The sequence below is a fragment of the Zingiber officinale genome, chromosome 3B (assembly GCF_018446385.1).
Source record: "Zingiber officinale cultivar Zhangliang chromosome 3B, Zo_v1.1, whole genome shotgun sequence".
Classification (NCBI taxonomy): Eukaryota; Viridiplantae; Streptophyta; class Magnoliopsida; order Zingiberales; family Zingiberaceae; genus Zingiber; species Zingiber officinale.
The window spans coordinates 63,816,424-63,835,894 of NC_055991.1; the positions used below are offsets into that span (position 1 = coordinate 63,816,424).

A 19,471-nucleotide genomic window follows, 5' to 3' on the forward strand; every position below is an offset into this window, starting at 1 on the left:
CATGCAGTGAAACATGTTGTGTGCAGGCCTATGTAGCCGGCCGACGAGCTCAACAATAATGGAGTCGTCAATCGCCCAGCATGCAATCATGCAGGATGGTGCATGATGCTACAGTATGTCATACCTGAACATAGCCTCCTCCATATATGTGTGTGCCCAAAAGGTAAACGCATATATATATAACCATGATATAAACAGCATAAATCCAAAGACATCACATATAACAATGATGTAAGTATCATGAATCCAAGAGCATGTATCACACATGTAAAGCAACTAATCCAGTAGAGTAGAGCACTATAGATATGCATCTCTATGAACATATATACACATGGCAAGAGATAAAAATATCCAATCCTGAAGTAAAGCAACTAGCAGATGAAGCATGTGATAGGTATCAACTAGCTAAGACCAAGAGAGAGAATAATCTACTATCTACCACTAGTAAATATATATAAGCTACACATATCATAAAATATTATCAAAAGATAAGTCAGAGGGTACCCGCCTCAAATAGAAGGTACAAATCACGTAATCCAAAGTCGACGTCGAGACGCCGTCTCGAATCAGAGTCCTGTGTCAAACAAACAATATATATAGATTTTATTTAGCTAAATCAAATGAATAGCTAAATAAAACCCCTAGAACTAAATTAGGGCAAAAACCCTAATCAACACAACCTCAATCTACCTAATTAAATCTAATGATTAATTAGGATTAGTTATCTAATCCCTAATCACCAATTAGATTAGATATCTAAACTTAGATTAGATCCAATAGTTGACTAGGGTTAATTGTCTTAACCCTAATCATTCCATTAGATTAAATCTAAGTAAATATATCTACTCATAATCAACAACTAATTACAACATGTATCACCATCTAAATCTACACATGATCATGAAGTCCAAATTATACTATAATCTACAACCCGGATTAAATACCTACACATAAGCCTAATTCAATACATTCACATCATGTATCAAAATCCCTACACATACCTCAATTCACAGCCCCTATGGATTGCTAGATCAAGGGATGCTACTAGAAATCACCTCACGATCACCCTTCCAACACCACAGCAGTAGGACCTCGCTGCTCTAATCGAGTTGCTGTTGAAACATATGTTGCTGGATCATAAAGCAATCCACAGCACACAAATTGAATTCCACAGAACATGTCATCACTGGAATCAATCAGATCAAACAAAAAGGAGATCATGAATTCAACCAAGCATTCCAACAACAACCTAATTCAAGAAAATAATCTATTCATCTTACCTCAATCTCTTCAATCCCGTGACCTAAATCCGCAGCCAAGAAAATGAGGATCAAGAACAGAGAAGGGAATTGAACAAACACAGTGAAGATAAGGTTGTTACCTCACCACACCGCCGTCACTGGATAGATCCGACGAAGCCCTACCTCTCTGGATCACCTCCCAATGGCGTCGCTGCCCAATTCCAGCAAGAAAGGAGGTGCGGACCGCTTTGTGAGCAGCACGAGGGGAGGAGAGGGAAGGCCTACCAGTCGGAGACGATACGAGATCCGGCTCCTCACCATGCCCTAGCCACCGATCGTCGGTGATTGGTCGCGAAATCCGCTGAAGAAGAAACCCCTCAGCCGAAGATGACCTGGAGCCTACTGGTACCCATAGAGCTCTGGTGACTCCCTTGTGTCGAGCTCCGGGAACGTGCTCTCCAGCCTCGACGTTGAGTCACCCGTGGAAGAGAATGAGAGGAAATCAGAAGGAGGAGATCGGAATCGGGAATAGACAAAAGGAAAGCTCGGGGGAAGGAAGGATCGGGATCGCAGGGGTTGGGGGAAGAAATAGATCGGGATCGGCGATGGAGGAAAAGAAATAAGGAAAAAGGTATTTATATTTTAAAACATTTCCTCACTTAAATGGGTATCCCAAACAGGCTTTATCCGTGCCCGCCGATCGATCCCCTCAAATCCTGTCGTACGAACTCCGAAAAATTCCCAGAAAATTTCTAAAAATTCCGGAAAAATTCTATAAGGCTATTTCCAAAATAACCTTATTATTTAAATTTTCTGATATCTTACATTCTCCCCTACTAATAAAAATTTGGTCCCCAAATTTCGCTATAACCAACAGCATACACTAGAATATAACCAAATAGTATAAATGCTGAAAGAAACTCTAACCCACATACCTCAAGTAAAAAGATGATGGTATCGAGCTCGAATCGTATCCTCCAACTCCCAAGTAGCCTCCTTATCAGAATAATGCTGCCATCCGACTTTAACCAGCCGGACAGTTTTGTCCCGCAACTGACGCTCTTTATGCTCCAGAATCCGTACATAAACCTCCTCGTAAGTAACGTCAGGCTGAATGTGAACCGATATATCTGACAGAACATGTGCCGGATCGGATACGTATCTCCTCAGCATTGATACATGGAATATATCGTGAATGCCAGCTAGAGATGGTGGTAACGCCAGACGGTAAGCTACTTCTCCAATCCTCTCCAAGATCTGGAATGACCCAATATATCGTGGGGCTAGCTTACCTCGAAGACCAAATCTCTTCGCCCCTTTCATGGGTGAAACTCTCAAAAATACATGATCACCAATAGAGAACTCCAGGGGTCTCCGTCGCTGATCAGCATAACTCTTCTGACGGTCATGAGCCTCTGACATCCTCCGTCTGATAGAGCGAACTAACTCTGCATCCTGCTGAGCTCTCTGAGGTCCTATCAGCTGGGCCTCCCCAACCTCTTCCCAGAGGATGGGTGTTCGACAAGGTCTACCATACAACACCTCAAACGGTGCCATTTGGATAGCCGTATGATAGCTGTTGTTGTAGGCGAACTCCACCAATGGCAGGTGGTCCTCCTAGCTGCCCACAAAGTCCATAACACAAGACCTCAGCAAATCCTCCAAAGTATGAATAGTCCGCTCTGACTGGCCATCTGTCTGCGGATGGAATGTCGTACTGAAACGAAACTGTGTGCCCAAGGCCTGCTGCAGACTCTGCTAGAATCGGGACGTGAACCGTGGGTCTCTATCAGATATAATGCTCAACGGAACTCCATGCAATCTGATAATCTCTCGACAATATAACTCAGCTAATCGACCCAGAGAATCAGTCTTCCGGATCGCTAAAAAATGTGCTGATTTGGTAAATCGGTCAACGATTACCCAAATCGCATCATGGCCTCGTCGAGTCCTAGGCAATCCTACCACAAAATCCATAGTAATATGCTCTCACTTCCACTCTGGAATAGGGATCCTCTAAAGTAAACCAACAGGTCTCTGGTGCTCGGCCTTCACCTGCTGACAGACAAGACATCTAGCTACAAACTCTGCGATGTCTTTCTTTATGCCGTTCCACCAATAGGAACACCTCAAATCACGATACATACGGGTTCCACCTGGGTGGATACCAAATCTAGAACGATGAGCCTCCTGAAGTAACTCCTCCATGACCGGGTGAGACTGAGGTACACACAATCTACCTCAGAAATAAACAATACCCTCGTCATCTCGTGTAAACTTGGCCTGCTGTCCGGAAGCTATCTGGCTGCTAATGAACTGTAAATGCTGATCTCCGGCCTGAGCCTCTCGAATCCTCATCCTGATCGACGACTGAGCAATCATGGTAACAAGAATACCCTGCTCTGTCCGTCCCTGCTCCTCAAGACCCAACTCGGAGAATTCCTGAATCAAGTCCGTGACTAAAACTCGGTGACGAGCTAAAGTCCCTCTGGACTTCCTGCTAAGTGCATCAGCAACCACATTAGCTTTACCCAGATGATAGCTAATAGTACAATCATAGTCCTTCAGGAACTCCATCCATCTCCTCTATCGGAGATTGAGTTCCTTCTGTGTAAAAATATATTTGAGACTCTTATGATCAGTAAGAATCTCAAAAGTAATACCATAAAGATGATGTCGCCAAATCTTCAAAGCAAAGATAATAGCGGCTAGCTCTAAATCATGTACTGGGTAGTTCTTCTCATGCTCCTTCAACTGACGAGAAGCATAGGAGACTACCCTACCGTGCTGCATCAAAACAGCGCCCAAGCCCTGAAGAGATGCGTCTGTGTAAAGTACAAATCCGTCATCACCAGAAGGTAAAACCAAGACTGGTGCTGATACTAATCTCCTCTTCAGCTCCTGGAAGCTGGTCTCACAAGCCTCTGACCACGTGAACTTCACGCCTTTCCGGGTCAGACGTGTCAACGGCATAGCAATGCTGGAGAAACCCTCAACGAATCGTCGGTAATATCCAGCCAAGCCCAAGAAACTACGAATCTCCTGGACTGACTTCGGCTGCTCCCAGCTGGTGATAGCCTCGATCTTCTGAGGATCTACTGAAATACCTCGGCTTGACACCACGTGTCCCAGAAAACCAACTGAAGATAGCCAAAATGCGCACTTGCTGAACTTCGCATACAGATGATGTCGTCGCAGAGTCTCCAAGACTATGCGAAGATGTTGCGCGTGCTCCTCCTCAGAACGCGAATAGATCAATATATCATCGATAAACACAATAACAAACTGATCTAGGTACTCCAGAAAGATATGGTTCATCAGATCCATAAATACTGCAGGAGCATTGGTAAGCCCAAATGGCATTACCAAAAACTCGTAATGTCCGTATCTGGTGCGAAATGCTGTCTTCTGAATATCAGAATCTCTAACTCTCAACTGATGATACCCAGACCGCAGATCAATCTTAGAATACACTGATGTATCTCTAAGATGATCAAATAAATCCTCAATCAGTGGCAAGGGGTACTTATTCCTGATAGTCACTGCATTCAGCTGCCTATAATCGATGCACAACTTCAGAGTACCATCCTTCTTCTTGATGAATAGTACAGGAGAACACTAAGGCAGAATACCGTGGGGTTCTCCACAAGGACACCGGAATGCTCTTGCCCATGCATGTCCTATGCAGCTTCTGCAGGAGGAGTTGTCCTCTACTGACGATGCGAAGATTGGGCTTTCGGCCCTCCTCGGTGAGTCCCGGACTGATCAAACTGTCCTCCCGGAACAGAAACTCCGGAAGCTACATGTTGAGCCTTCAAAGAACAGTCTCGGCTCATGTGCCAAGGCAGTTTACAATAATAGCAAACTAACTGTCCCAGAGTACACGCAGAGGTGATGTGATCTCGGGATCCGCATCTAGTGTAGTAAGAGTCACCAGTGGACTATTTCCGGTTCTGCTGAGCAGACCGGGAACGTCCTGATGAAGATCGTCCTGACTTCTGGGGTCGGCCAGATGACCCAGAAGTACCCTGACCCGTCTGAAGGCGACTGCTCTGCTGCTGTCCAGTAGTCTATGGCTGCTGGGTCTGTCCGGAAGTCCGATCAGTCTACTTCCTCTTCTTATCTGCATTCACTCTATGATGAGAAGACTCAATCATAAGAGTTCTATCCAATGTCTCTGTGTATAATGCAATACCAAAATCGGCAATCTTCACCTGAAGATGCCCGTCCAGTCCCTGGACAAACTAGAGCATACGAGATCTGCCCTCGGCAATTAACTCAGGACAGAATCTGGCCAACCGATTAAATTCGGCATTATACTCCATCACTGAGCGGTTATTCTGCCGAAGACTCAGAAAATCCTGTCGACATGTCATCTGATACGCACGGGGAAAATACTGACTCTCGAATGCCTCCTTAAATCTCGCCCAAGTAATATGCTGCTCGCCTATAATCGAGCGTTGCATGTCCCACCAGATTTTTGTCTCATCTCGTACCTCAAGTACGTAGTAGTAGGCACGACTGGAGGGAGTGTCGGGTATACTGAAGGTGATACCACTAGTGGTATAGTTGAGGTATGTACCTCTGATGTTGAAACCGTCGGGGTCTCATAATTCGACGTGCCTATAATATCCTGACGAGTCTGTCCCTAACGGACAAGCTCGACCCGAGCAGATCTCTCTGAAGACTCTGTCTCCGGAGAATCTATCGACCTCTTACGTGGTTGCCCACGTCTCGGTACTAGAATACGTGTATGTGCCATATCTGTAAACAAAATGCTACCCAGATATCACTACAGGTATAAGAACAATAATATTACCTAATTTACCTTATTTGTCGTCTGGAGATGTCCTGTCGCTGCTTAGCCCCCAAATAGAACTAATAGATCCTCGTCAAATACCTCGGAATTCCGAAACGAGTAAGTCGACGAATATCCATACAAATCCAAAATACCGAGAAATGCTCACGAAAGTAAATATCGTAAATCTGAAACCCGACCGAGTAGGTATCGCAAAACTTGCTCTGATACCAAATAAATTAATATCAGATAAAATCCCAAAAATCCAGATACACTAACAAACTCCAGGATATAAAAATCCGAAATCGGAGGCTAGCTCTGATACCAAATAAATTGTCACGCCCAAGGTAGTCCCTGTCCAAAGAAATTTCGGCAGCATCTCCCCTGTACGGGTGACAATATGAATCTCAGTATACATATATCTATATCTCGGCCACACTCGGCCGGAATAATACACACAAATAGTAAACAATCCACGCAGTTATATTCAACATTTCTACACAGATATAATATAAACAATCCACGCAGTTATATAAAGAAAAGATGATATAGAAATCAACGAAGATATACGTACACATCCTACTCCACTACAACGAAGAAACGAAATCCACGAAGTAATGAAATATTTCCAGCGGAAAACAAAGTAACAAACCCGAATGTTCGATATAAAGTCCCCAATACAAACCCACATCACAAGTATACGAATAAAAGCGAATACAGAAAATGATATCTAGAAATCCTGACAAAGGGGCTAGCGACTGGAATATCTCCGGACGACCTCAACCTGAAAAATAGTAATAACGGGGTGAGTTCAAAGAACTCAGCAGGTAATCCAATAGATATGTACAACAACATATAACCACCAGTAACATCCTATGGTATAGTACACTAAACCATAGAGCCTACAGTACAGTTTCCTAACAGTACAACCTACGGTACAGTCTCCTAACAGTATAATAGATATGCATAGCTGAAATAAACTGTAATAATCAGCAATAGGCATAAAGTACAGTCTATAGCAAGAATAATAAGAAAATGCATAACTGAAATAAACTGTACTCACCTACGAGGCTTGTGCAACTGACTGTGAACATACACAGATAAAAATAGTCAGAGCAAAAGCATGTATCCTGTATGCATGTCAATCATATGCAATCACCAAAATGCATCAATCATAACGAATGCAATCCGTGCATATGATGCAATATGACATGGTCACCCCTGTCAACCAGTCAGCCATCTCACAAACAATGGTGAGACCGAGTGGGTAGGGCTGTGACACTGTGCAATCTGCCATCATTGCCCCTGAAGAGTGACCGAGTGGATGGGATGCTGTCGGAGAACACCTATCCTCCTACCTCAAACATAGTGAGGGAGCGCAATGCTCTCAACTCCCGGTACGCGATGACGGGGAGGGATCCCTGTCTGCTACCACACTGCAGTCACACTACCCATGAGCGGACCAGCGGAGCACTACAGAGCTACTGCCATACACACCCTCAGTCTTGTGCCACTACCCATGCAGTGAAACATGTTGTGTGCAGGCCTATGTAGCCGGCCGACGAGCTCAACAATAATGGAGTCGTCAATCGCCCAGCATGCAATCATGCAGGATGGTGCATGATGCTACAGTATGTCATACCTGAACATGGCCTCCTCCATATATGTGTGTGCCCAAAAGGTAAACGCCTATATATATAACCATGATATAAACAGCATAAATCCAAAGACATCACATATAACAATGATGTAAGTAGGTATCACACATGTACAACAACTAATCCAGTAGAGTAGAGCACTATAGATATGCATCTCTATGAACATATATACACATGGCAAGAGATAAAAATATCCAATCCTGAAGTAAAGCAACTAGCAGATGAAGCATGTGATAGGTATCAACTAGCTAAGACCAAGAGAGAGAATAATCTACTATCTACCACTAGTAAATATATATAAGCTACACATATCATAAAATATTATCAAAAGATAAGTCAGAGGGTACCCGCCTCAAATAGAAGGTACAAATCACGTAATCCAAAGTCGACGTCGAGACGCCGTCTCGAATCAGGGTCCTGTGTCAAACAAACAATATATATAGATTTTATTTAGCTAAATCAAATGAATAGCTAAATAAAACCCCTAGAACTAAATTAGGGCAAAAACCCTAATCAACACAACCTCAATCTACCTAATTAAATCTAATGATTAATTAGGATTAGTTATCTAATCCCTAATCACCAATTAGATTAGATATCTAAACTTAGATTAGATCCAATAGTTGACTAGGGTTAATTGTCTTAACCCTAATCATTCCATTAGAATAAATCTAAGTAAATATATCTAATCATAATCAACAACTAATTACAACATGTATCACCATCTAAATCTACACATGATCATGAAGTCCAAATTATACTATAATCTACAACCCGGATTAAATACCTACACATAAGCCTAATTCAATACATTCACATCATGTATCAAAATCCCTACACATACCTCAATTCACAGCCCCTATGGATTGCTGGATCAAGGGATGCTACTAGAAATCACCTCACGATCACCCTTCCAACACCACAGCAGAAGGACCTCGCTGCTCTAATCGAGTTGCTGTTGAAACCATATGTTGCTGGATCATAAAGCAATCCACAGCACACAAATTGAATTCCACAGAACATGTCATCACTGGAATCAATTGGATCAAACAAAAAGGAGATCATGAATTCAACCAAGCATTCCAACAATAACCTAATTCAAGAAAATAATCTATTCATCTTACCTCAATCTCTTCAATCCCGTGACCTAAATCCGTAGCCAAGAAAATGAGGATCAAGAACAGAGAAGGGAATTGAACAAACACAGTGAAGATAAGGTTGTTACCTCACCACACCGCCGTCACTGGATAGATCCGACGAAGCCCTACCTCTCTGGATCACCTCCCAATGGCGTCGCTGCCCAATTCCAGCAAGAAAGGAGGTGCGGACCGCTTTGTGAGCAGCACGAGGGGAGGAGAGGGAAGGCCTACCAGTCGGAGACGATACGAGATCCGGCTCCTCACCATGCCCTAGCCACCGATCGTCGGTGATTGGTCGCGAAATCCGCTGAAGAAGAAACCCCTCAGCCGAAGATGACCTGGAGCCTACTGGTACCCATAGAGCTCTGGTGACTCCCTTGTGTCGAGCTCCGGGAACGTGCTCTCCAGCCTCGACGTTGAGTCACCCGTGGAAGAGAACGAGAGGAAATCAGAAGGAGGAGATCGGAATCGGGAATAGACAAAAGGAAAGCTCGGGGGAAGGAAGGATCGGGATCGCAGGGGTTGGGGGAAGAAATAGATCGGGATCGGCGATGGAGGAAAAGAAATAAGGAAAAAGGTATTTATAATTTAAAACATTTCCTCACTTAAATGGTATCCCAAACACGCTTTGTTCGTGCCCGCTGATCGATCCTCTCAAATCCTGTCGTACGAACTCCGAAAAATTCCCAGAAAATTTCTAAAAATTCTGGAAAAATTCTATAAGGCTATTTCCAAAATAACCTTATTATTTAAATTTTCCGATATCTTACAATGTAGCTCAATTCGATGACCTGATCTCACAAGTCATGGATATTAGATATCAAGTTGACACATGGGTATGCATTGGAGAATGTATACTGAATGAGAAAGTATCATGGATCATTATATGAGTGTCATATACTTTCTCATATGACTATTAGTATGACTATCAGTCCTTGGACCTGAAGTTACCATGGTTCTCTACATAAGGAGTTGCATATTTTGGCTTCGTCAAACGTCACCCGTAACTTGTTGGACTATAAAGGCGACTACTAGGTATGTAACAAATTATGCGGACACTACAAGAAAAACCCTCATAGACATCGGTGGAACAACAACGGTTTTAAGCAAAAACCGATGTCTTTGAGTATTTTACACCGATTTTTCTAAAACCTGGTGTATATGAGTACAGATTTTCGCTCATAGACATCGGTTTTTTAGCTGGTGTCTATGAGCGCCTTTTTTTTTGTTAATAGACACCGATTTTAACAGCGGTTTTTAAAACCCGGTGTTAATGAACCAAAAAAAAATAATTTAATTTTTTCACCGGCCAAAATTTACAAGACTTCACAAAATTCCCTCCAAACCTAAACCAATATCGTGCCCCTTCTCTCAGCATAAACCTAAACCTAAACCTAAACCTCAGCCTCATCTCCCTCTTCCCCTTCCGCCGCCTCGCCCTCGGAGATCTCGCCGTCGCCGTCCCCTTCGTCTGCAAGTCCTGGTACCGCGCCTCCCTCGACCCTAGCTGCTGGCGCCGCCTCAACTTCCGCTCCCTCGATTTCTCGCCGTCGCCGTCCCCTTTGAACAGTGGGTTCATTTCCTAGTCACATCTCCCTGCCCAATTCCGCCGACCCTTCTCTTCTTTCCATTTTTCCCGAGTCGACAGAGCCACTCGTCGGGCCATTTCGCTGCCTAGCTGAGCTTCGCAGGCCACAGCTGACGGGGCACAACGCGAGGACGAGTGGAGGCGAGACGAAGAAGAAAGAGGCAAGTGTATCTACCTGTGATAACTCGAAATCCATGAGGTATAGTGGGGTGGAAAACCTATAGAAAGTGAGGATTTGGTATGGATTTCGACTGGTTTTCTTCTGGTAAAGGCTTTGATTGTTCTTCCTGGAGATGTTTTGATTTACTTCTTTTGTAGACGCTTTCGATATGTTTTCCTCTTCTGTGGATGTGCTTGATTGGTTTTTCTTTGTATACGATTCGGGTTGGATTCTTCTCGGTGGGATGTGTTCTTGTTGGAGGTTTCGGTTGAAGGTTACTGCTTGGTTTGCATATGTTACCCAAAATTGTTTGACAGTGATTTCTGATGTGTTCACAGTAGGTTTTCTTAGAGATTTTGGCTGGTGTTCGATGATTTGAGGTTGAGTTGTGTTGTGTTTTCCATGATGAACAAGTTGTAGAGAGTTGCACGTTACCTGTTTGTTAGAATGGGTCACAGAGAGGTCAGAAGTGATTCGAGCTTTCCTTGAAGTTTTGGTTCCTAATTGGAGGGTTTCGGAATGATTTAGAGTCGAATTTGTGTCTTCATGAGAAGTTGATTTGAAATCTTTGGGTAATTTCCACTCAATGAATTTTCCCCTGCAGCATCGTTTACGGATTTCTTTTGATTTGGTTTCTGGTTTAGCTCACTTAGAATGTGATAGCAGGTCAGGAAAATTAATGATGCATTGTCAGGACTGGTGGGTGGAAGACCTTTCTGTGCTAAAAATTGATCTTTATCGACGAGTTATTGCTGCAATGAGGAGAGCTGGTGACTACGTATATTCTTGATGTTTATTTGTTCCCATTCTATAACCTCTGCTGGTTCTTAGGCAGTATTTTGTTACTTTCTCCTATAAACATGATGTCTTGAGTTTGTGAGTCAGTGATTATATGCAGCCTTAGCATTTCTTTATCTATGATCATATTTTTTCTCAGGTTTGTTGATAAGTCTGTGCATATGTTTGATCAACGTAACCTAACTTCTGGTGGTGTTGGTGCACCAGTACACAAACTTGATGGTCACAAGGTTGCTGTTCTCTATGTTCAGGCATGCTATATTACTATATTATTAGCATTGGAATACTTCTGTTAACTGCTGCTATAACTTACTGTCCTTTTAACTTTATTCCAGTGGTTTCTTGACAAAGCATCAATTTTTAGAAGAGCTGCTGAGGATGGCTTCCTCAATATATGGGATTATGAAGGTATTTGTTTATCTATAATGAAGGTTATGGAAAGTCATTTTCCCATATATTTTTTTGAAGCGAGTCTTTAAAGACAATAGAGGACCACACTCGTCTTCTGTCCATGTGATGATGCCATTCATGCCCAACACTAAAGGCATTTTTTTTGGTGAAATAAGCATCACTGCAATCTTCCATCGCCTCTATTGTCGGGGTTGTTAATTTTAATATAATTAACCTTTATCATGTTAATCGTGATGTGTTTGTCTTAATTATTTGGGCTTAACTATATGGATCTTATCTTAATGAGTGTAGATCTAATGCTTGATCATTAGATCTAATGAGGTATCTGCAGATCTAATGCTTGATCATTTGTCTGTGAGTTCAAGATGACTTTTTTTTTACGCCGATCAGCAATCTGTAGCAATAGCACATAGTTGTATGCAGATCTAATGCTTAGATCATTCCTCTATGAGTTCAAGATTACTTTTTTTTAACACCGATCAGAAATAAATCTACATATTTCCCAGAAAATAGAGAGGTTTCATCTTTCTAAGTGATATGAACTTGTTATCTCTGATAGTTTTTGTGATCATAACATAGACCAAGGAAGAAATCTTCAAGAAATGAGTTTTTTTTTTATTTAATGGATCAGGCAAATAATTGTTTTGATATCTGAAATTGTTTTCTTCTTGTCCAATTGATTTACATAGATTTTTTCTTCTTTTAATAATTGATAGAAGATTGATTTTTCAAACCTTTGATAATGTGATATTCCATAATGAAACTCATAAAAGAGGAGCACAGAGATTATAGTCTTCATTTCCATGTGTTATTTATGTTTCCTAGTATTGTTATGTTCTTTGGAAATCTCCTTGTAAGAGTTTGCAAAAGTGTTCTGTTTGTCCATCCCTGAAGCCTTGTCCCTTTGAAGCCTAATGTCTAGCAATGGGTTCATCAAGGCCTCATATAATGTCATTGTGCATAAGAGAGATGCAAGTTCTTCTACAGTGTATTTCGATACCTTGCTCAGATACACTAGTTTTGAATAGCATATATAAATTTATGAAGAAATAGTGAAGCAAAATTTGTATAAGCTAAATAGCCTTACCGCGACATCTACATGTGTCAGGATGGGGAACTAATGAGAAGACACTGATCAACATTTTAGCGCATAGAAATGCCACCCAAAGAAAGCAGATTCAGTTGGCTTACGAGGAATTGTACAACGAGAGTCTCACCAAAAAGCTCGAATCAGAACTGAAAGGAAACTTTGAGGTGGTTATTTTTCTCAACCTTTATTGTCCAATGAATGTTTTTATCTGTAGGGGCAACATCATTTGCAGAAGCTAATATTAATTATTTGAAAAATTTATAAATGTGAAGAGATCGACATGAACTTAGATATGACTTGAACCAATACTATGAATGTAAGTACATAATTAATGGTAGATTGATAGGACTTGTGGCTTGTTATGCGTGATATGCTTATGTACACTATCACATTGTAGCGGTGTATCTGATTATGTTTGATTCTTCAGAAAGCTGTATACCGCTGGAAACATCCACACTTCCAATCAAAACTTGACACTCTTAATTTGATAGCATGTAAACGTTTACAAAAAGCATTAGATGTTTTGTTTCACAAGAGTGAAAACTAGTTGCTTCTACTTAATATGTACATGGTTTATGCATATGGCTTAGGTGAAAAGGAGAAAAGAACCCACACAAATTGGGACGAATTTAGCTCTGACATAGCATGTACAGTAGCTTAGGGATGACCTTAAGCAATTCACACAACATAAAACACATGAATTAAACAACCCATATTAATTGACCTACATCCCATTAAAGAAAATTTATATGTTGACTTAAGCAATCCTTATGCAACCATTAATGAGTGTAGCATTCTCTCATTTCATAAGCTTATATGGTTGCTTTATTTGCCTAAAATAAGTTACAAACCGGATGCTATGCTTTTGTTACAAACCAGATACTAGTTGGAGACTAAATGATTGCCTAAGAAGAAAGGAATTAGAGATTAGGAGCTGCAGTGAGTAGAGTGGCTGGATAAGCTATCTTAAATGGTAACCTTAGGATTAAAGTATTGATTACATTTTTTTAACCTGCTCAACTTCCTCTAAATATCTAACACATTGATACTCGAATTTAACCTAACCTATTAAGATAAATGGGTAATCAAACCTAAAGGGTACCCATTACCATATTTAGCTATACCAATGAATTTCAAGTTCAACTAGAAGTAAGAGTGAGTGTCAATATGCCTGTGGGTACCTCAAGAATAGGGAACTCTTTGTTTTTATGATTTAACCCCTCTTCATTATTTTACTCACCTCTTTTGTTTTTACCTATATTCATGTTTTTCATTAATCAGATAGAGACCCCTAACTACATTATTTAGGCTACAAGCTCGACCTCTACCACATGGCTATAGGGAGGAAATGATCATGTTGATCCCTAATCTTATCCCTAGCCGATCATTAAACATTAAATGTGTGGGAATTTACTAGAATCTACTCCTACATGAAGCAAATGAATAAAAACTACAAGTAAAGTTTACCTACCCTGTTATGACTTCAGAAGAACATGCTGAATTTTCCATGTATGTTGGCCTTTAATATAGAGGGCTACAAGAGGATTATATCTTAGGTCAAGACACTCCAAATCCATCATAAACCAAAGGGAAAATAGTTTCTACTTACTAGAGGATTGAATGGACCCAAAAGGAAGCTCTAACTTGCTGTTTTGGGTGTTGAACTAAGGAGGCAGCTGCCTTCTTGCCGCATTCCTTGCTGCTGTGGTTGGTAGCAGAAATCACAGAAAATAGGGGGCTTAGTGCAGGATATTCAGGATACCAAGATGGCATCAGAGGTAGTACAATAAATAGTATATCTCTTCATCAGAGGTAGCTTTGTTCTTCTATGCTTCACTAGATTTGTTGTGTAGTCATATTTCTTTGTTCAACCATTATCATGCCTAGTAAGTTGTTGTATGATGTTGTCGGTTCTTATCAATCTGTACACTTGAATTAGAAGGAGCAAATTATCTATGTTATATTCTAAGCAGCATATACTAAGTGTCATATATGAAAGTTTTAGATTCTATGTTATATTCGTTATCTTGCACAGCAACCTTTAAAAACTCAGTATTCTATTTTATTTGATACATGTACACATTTGTTTTAGTTATTTGACATATGGTGGATTTATGTGTTTTTACAGTTTACAAATCTCAAGTACTCCAGAGTTGAAATTGATGAAGTGCGGTTCGAGTGGGCTGAATGCATGCTAGATTACATTTGAAGTGCGGTTCTACCTTGATGTGTTAAAAGAATGTTCTACCTTGATTTTGATATCTATTAGCTAGCTTTTGATGTAAAAAGAATGTTTGGGTATTTTATGGATACTGTTGTAAGAAGATTATTTATATAATTTGTGAATATTTGTGTATTTTATGGATATTATTGAATGAAGAATATTTGTATAATTTGTGAATATTTGTGTATTTTTTTTGTTATTGTCGGTTTTTCATTGTTTCGGAAATCAAATATGTGCTGTTAAAAAATATACATATTACATCGGTTTTCCACCGCTGCAAAACCGGTGTTATTAACTAATATTACATCGGTCATTTGCTGCTGCCAAAACTGGTGTTATTAACATACAATATTACATCGGTTTTACACCGTTGATGAAACGGTGTCGTTAAGTGATACTACACCGGTTAATAACCGATTCGAAGACCGGTGTTGTTAAGTGATACTATACCGGTTTTAAACCGATGTCTAAAATGGCAGACTTTTAACATCGGCTTCATAGACATCGGTCAAAAATGAAATATACACCGGTGGAAAACCGATGTCTATGAAGGTTTTTGTTGTAGTGGGAGGGATGTGAGTGATGTAGATGGGATCTATCCATCCTATATGACGGGAGTGACATCATGATTCTTGATAGAGTGAGACCACTAAGTGCATGACCATGCCCAAATAAGTCAATAAAAGATATTGAGCTTATTTGATTAAGGTGAGTCTACTTGGAGTTCAAGACATTGATTGATTAGAGGATGACACGGTCTATGCCTCAATTTAATCAATCTAGATGTCAAGGATAGAAGGACATTGTCACATATTATGAGAGTCACAATTAGTAGTCACAAAGGTGATGTTGGATCTCAACATTCTTGTAACTTGGGTAGTAATGATGTGTTGCTAGATACCGCTCATTACTTATGTTTCTAAATGAGTTTAGGAGCATTGCTAACGTTACAAGAACCTATAGAGTCACACACAAAAGACAATTATATGGAGATTAGGTCCATATGATGGACCAAGAGGATTAGGTTCATGTGATGAACTAAATTGGATTAAGAGTAATCCAAATTAGACTAATTGAGTTGGACTCAATTGATTCATGTGTCGAATGAGTCTAGTTTAGACTATGATTCATTGAGTGAATTTAAACTAATGAATTTAGATACATTAAATTAAATTGATTTGAATCAAAGGTTAGATTTGATCAACCATGGGAGATAAGAGGTCAAGTTTGACTTGACTTGAGAGGGAATATGAAGGGTCAAGTTTGACTTGACCAAATGCCACCTCATTTGTGACTTGGCATGGGCCAGCCAATGATGGTGTTCCACATCATCATGGCTACATCAATGTGTGCTACCTCATGAGGAAGACCAAGAGCCATGACTCTTGGTATTACATGGAGGTATATAACACACAATGAAGTGGCCGACCACTTTATGGTGAATTGAAGCAAGGTGTGTGCTCATTCAATTCTTCTTCTTCCTCCTCTCTTCTTCCTTCTCCCTCTCCTCCATTGCCAAGCCACTCAAGGGTGCTAGCACATTCTAAGTGGTTCTCTCCACCTTTTGTCCGTGTGGATACGTGTAGAGGAGTGTACACTTGACACTCTACGCGATCCGGCAACCTTTGGACGAGCAGGATAAGCGAAGGTCATCGCTACAAGGGTAACGCTCTTTTCATGTAGATCTAAGGTAGAGCTATTGTAGACAAACATGTACAAGATTATTTTATATATTTTCGCACGGATCTTTGGCTAGCTTCTGGGCTTCCGCAACGCAATAAGCGGTTTTTGCGGCTCGAATTTGCTAACACTATTGACATGCATAGTTGGAAATATAACAAATAGCACTAATCATGGTACAGTCTCCTAATATATGAAGGATAAATATAACTTAAATAAATAGGAGAATAACTGTACTAACCAGAACCTGTTGTATCGGTAATAAACCGAGAAGTATCGAAATCCTGTATGCATGTCAAGCATATGCATCCACCAAATATGCAACAAATAAATGCAGCAAACACAAGCAATAAATGCATCAATGCGTATGATGCCAATAACATGTCCTGGTCACCCCTACTGCCAATCAGCCGTCTCACACACGATGGTGAGACCGAGTGGGTAGGGCTGTGACAACTATGTACTCTGTCATCACTGTGTTGGTTGCTACTCGGAAAACCTAATGGTTCCACTGTACAAAAATTTTGTACAAAGGTTTGAACATTTTCCTAGCTACCATGTGTTCTTTTAAATTAAACTTGGATCGCCTGCGGAACTTAACACGTTTGATCCTAAGTTTAATTTATTTGTTCTTTTAGGTTTAGACTTGGATCTCCTGCGGAACTTAACACGTTCGATCCAAATCACCTAGGTTATTAATTCCATTAAATATTAATTTCCAAAATTTGCTTCTAGGACTGCATGGCGAGGCACATGGCCTTCTTGGATATGAGAACAACCACCACCGCCTAGACAAAGCCTTTTAAGGAAAGCTAATATTTAATTTCCTTAAATAACTTTAGGTCAACCAAAAGGAACATTCAAATCACAAGGAAAAGAAAAACAAAAGAACACAACATCGAAAATTAATTCGAAATACTAGAATCGCATGCCTCTTGTATTTGGTATTTTTACAAAGAAATAAAACTAGTATGATGCGGAAATTAAATACTAGTATACCTTTTCTTTTGCAAACAAAAACCTCTAGGTCTTCTACCGTATTCCTCTTCTAATCCCGGACGTTGTGTGGGCAACGATCTTCCGAGACGAGAACCACCAAGGCACCTTCTTCTTCCTTCCTTCAAGTTTCGGCCAAGCATATCTTCTAAAGGATGAAGAACTTTTTTCACCAACCAAGCTCCAAGGGATGCAAGCTTTCTCTCCTTCTTCCTCAAGCTAGATCCGGCCACCTCCTCTAAGCTCCAAGAGATAAAGGATTTCGGCCACACAAGAGGAAGAGAGAAAAGGAGAAGGGCCGGCCACACCAAGGAAGAAAAGAGGGAGAAAATAGAATAGAGTCGTTTCCCATGAAGGCACCTCTACCCCCTCTTTTATAATCCTTGGTCTTGGCAAATAAGGAAATTTAAATAAAAACTTCCTTAATTCTTTTGCCATAAAAAGAAAAATTTATTTAATTAAAAATAATTTTCTCTTCTCCAATTTATTTGGCCGGCCACTCTTCTTCCCAAAACAAGGAAAGTTTTAATTAAAACAAGAATTAAAACTTCCTAATTTGTTTCCGGAAATTTATAAAAATTTCTCCAATAATTTTTATCCCTTCATGATTGGTTAAAAGGAAATTTTATAAATTAAAATCTGTCTTTTAAACATGTGGATAAAAAGAAAGTTTTCTCTAAAAATTAAAATCTCTTTTAATCTACAAATAAGGAAAGATATCAAATCTTTTCTTAATCTCTTGTAGAAACTTATAAAAGAGAATATTTAATTTTTAAACTCTCTTTTAAATCATGAACATGGTTAAAAAGGAAAGTTTTCTTAAAATTTAAAATCCACCTTTTAATCAACAAATAAGGAAAGATTTCAAATTTTAAACTCTCTTTTAAACATGTAGATGATTTACAAATAAGGAAAGTTTTTGACAAAAATTAAAATCATCCTTTTAATCTACAAATAAGGAAAGATATTAATCTCTTCTCTTAATCTTTTGTAGAAAGCTATAAAAGGAAAATTTTAATTTTTAAACTCTCTTTTAAAACAATGATATCCACATAAGAAATAATTTTAATAAAAAATCCCTTTTAATATTTTAGTGGCCGACCACCAACTTGGCTCATCCATTTGGTCTTGGCCGGCCCTAGCTTGGGTTCCAAGCTAGCTTGGCCGGCCCCATTGGATGGGTAAGAAGGTGGGTATGTGGTGGGTATAAATCTCTATAGACAAGAGACTACGATAGGGACCGAGAGGAGGAATTGGTTTTGGTCTCCCGATGAAATTAAGCTTCCCGTGTTCACCCCGAACACACAACTTAATTTTATCAATAATAATTCATTCCACTAAAGAACTATTATTGAACTACCGCACCAATCCCAAATTACATTTTGGGCTCCTTCTTATTATGAGTGTGTTAGTCTCCCTGTGTTTAAGATGTCGAATGTCCACTAATTAAATGAGTTACTGACAACTCACTTAATTAATATCTTAGTCCAAGAGTAGTACCACTCAACCTTATCGTCATGTCGGACTAAGTCCACCTGCAGGGTTTAATATGACAATCCTTATGAGCTCCTCTTGGGGACATTCTCAACCTAGATTACTTGGACACAGTTTCCTTCTATAATCAACAACACACTATATAAGTGATATCATTTCCCAACTTATCGGGCTTATTGATTTATCGAACTAAA

General features: G+C 40.1%; 1 protein-coding gene across 1 annotated transcript; it reads left to right on the plus strand.

Moving 5' to 3' along the window:
• The first annotated feature begins 11,376 nt into the window (after positions 1-11,376).
• LOC121968329 (WD-40 repeat-containing protein MSI4-like) lies at positions 11,377-15,070 on the plus strand. Its single transcript, XM_042518753.1, has 3 exons — positions 11,377-11,633; positions 11,718-11,790; positions 15,012-15,070. The coding sequence occupies exons 1-3, from the start codon at positions 11,502-11,504 to the stop codon at positions 15,038-15,040; spliced, it is 234 nt and encodes a 77-aa protein (XP_042374687.1). The 5' UTR covers positions 11,377-11,501; the 3' UTR covers positions 15,041-15,070.
• Positions 15,071-19,471: the final 4,401 nt, after the last annotated feature.

Coding starts and splice junctions, on each gene's coding strand:
- LOC121968329 (XM_042518753.1), top strand. CDS start 11,502: ATGATCATATTTTTTCTCAGGTTTGTTGATAAGTCTGTGCATATGTTT. Junction 11,634..11,717: donor TTGCTGTTCTCTATGTTCAG/GCATGCTATATT, acceptor ACTTTATTCCAG/TGGTTTCTTGACAAAGCATC. Junction 11,791..15,011: donor CAATATATGGGATTATGAAG/GTATTTGTTTAT, acceptor GTGTTTTTACAG/TTTACAAATCTCAAGTACTC.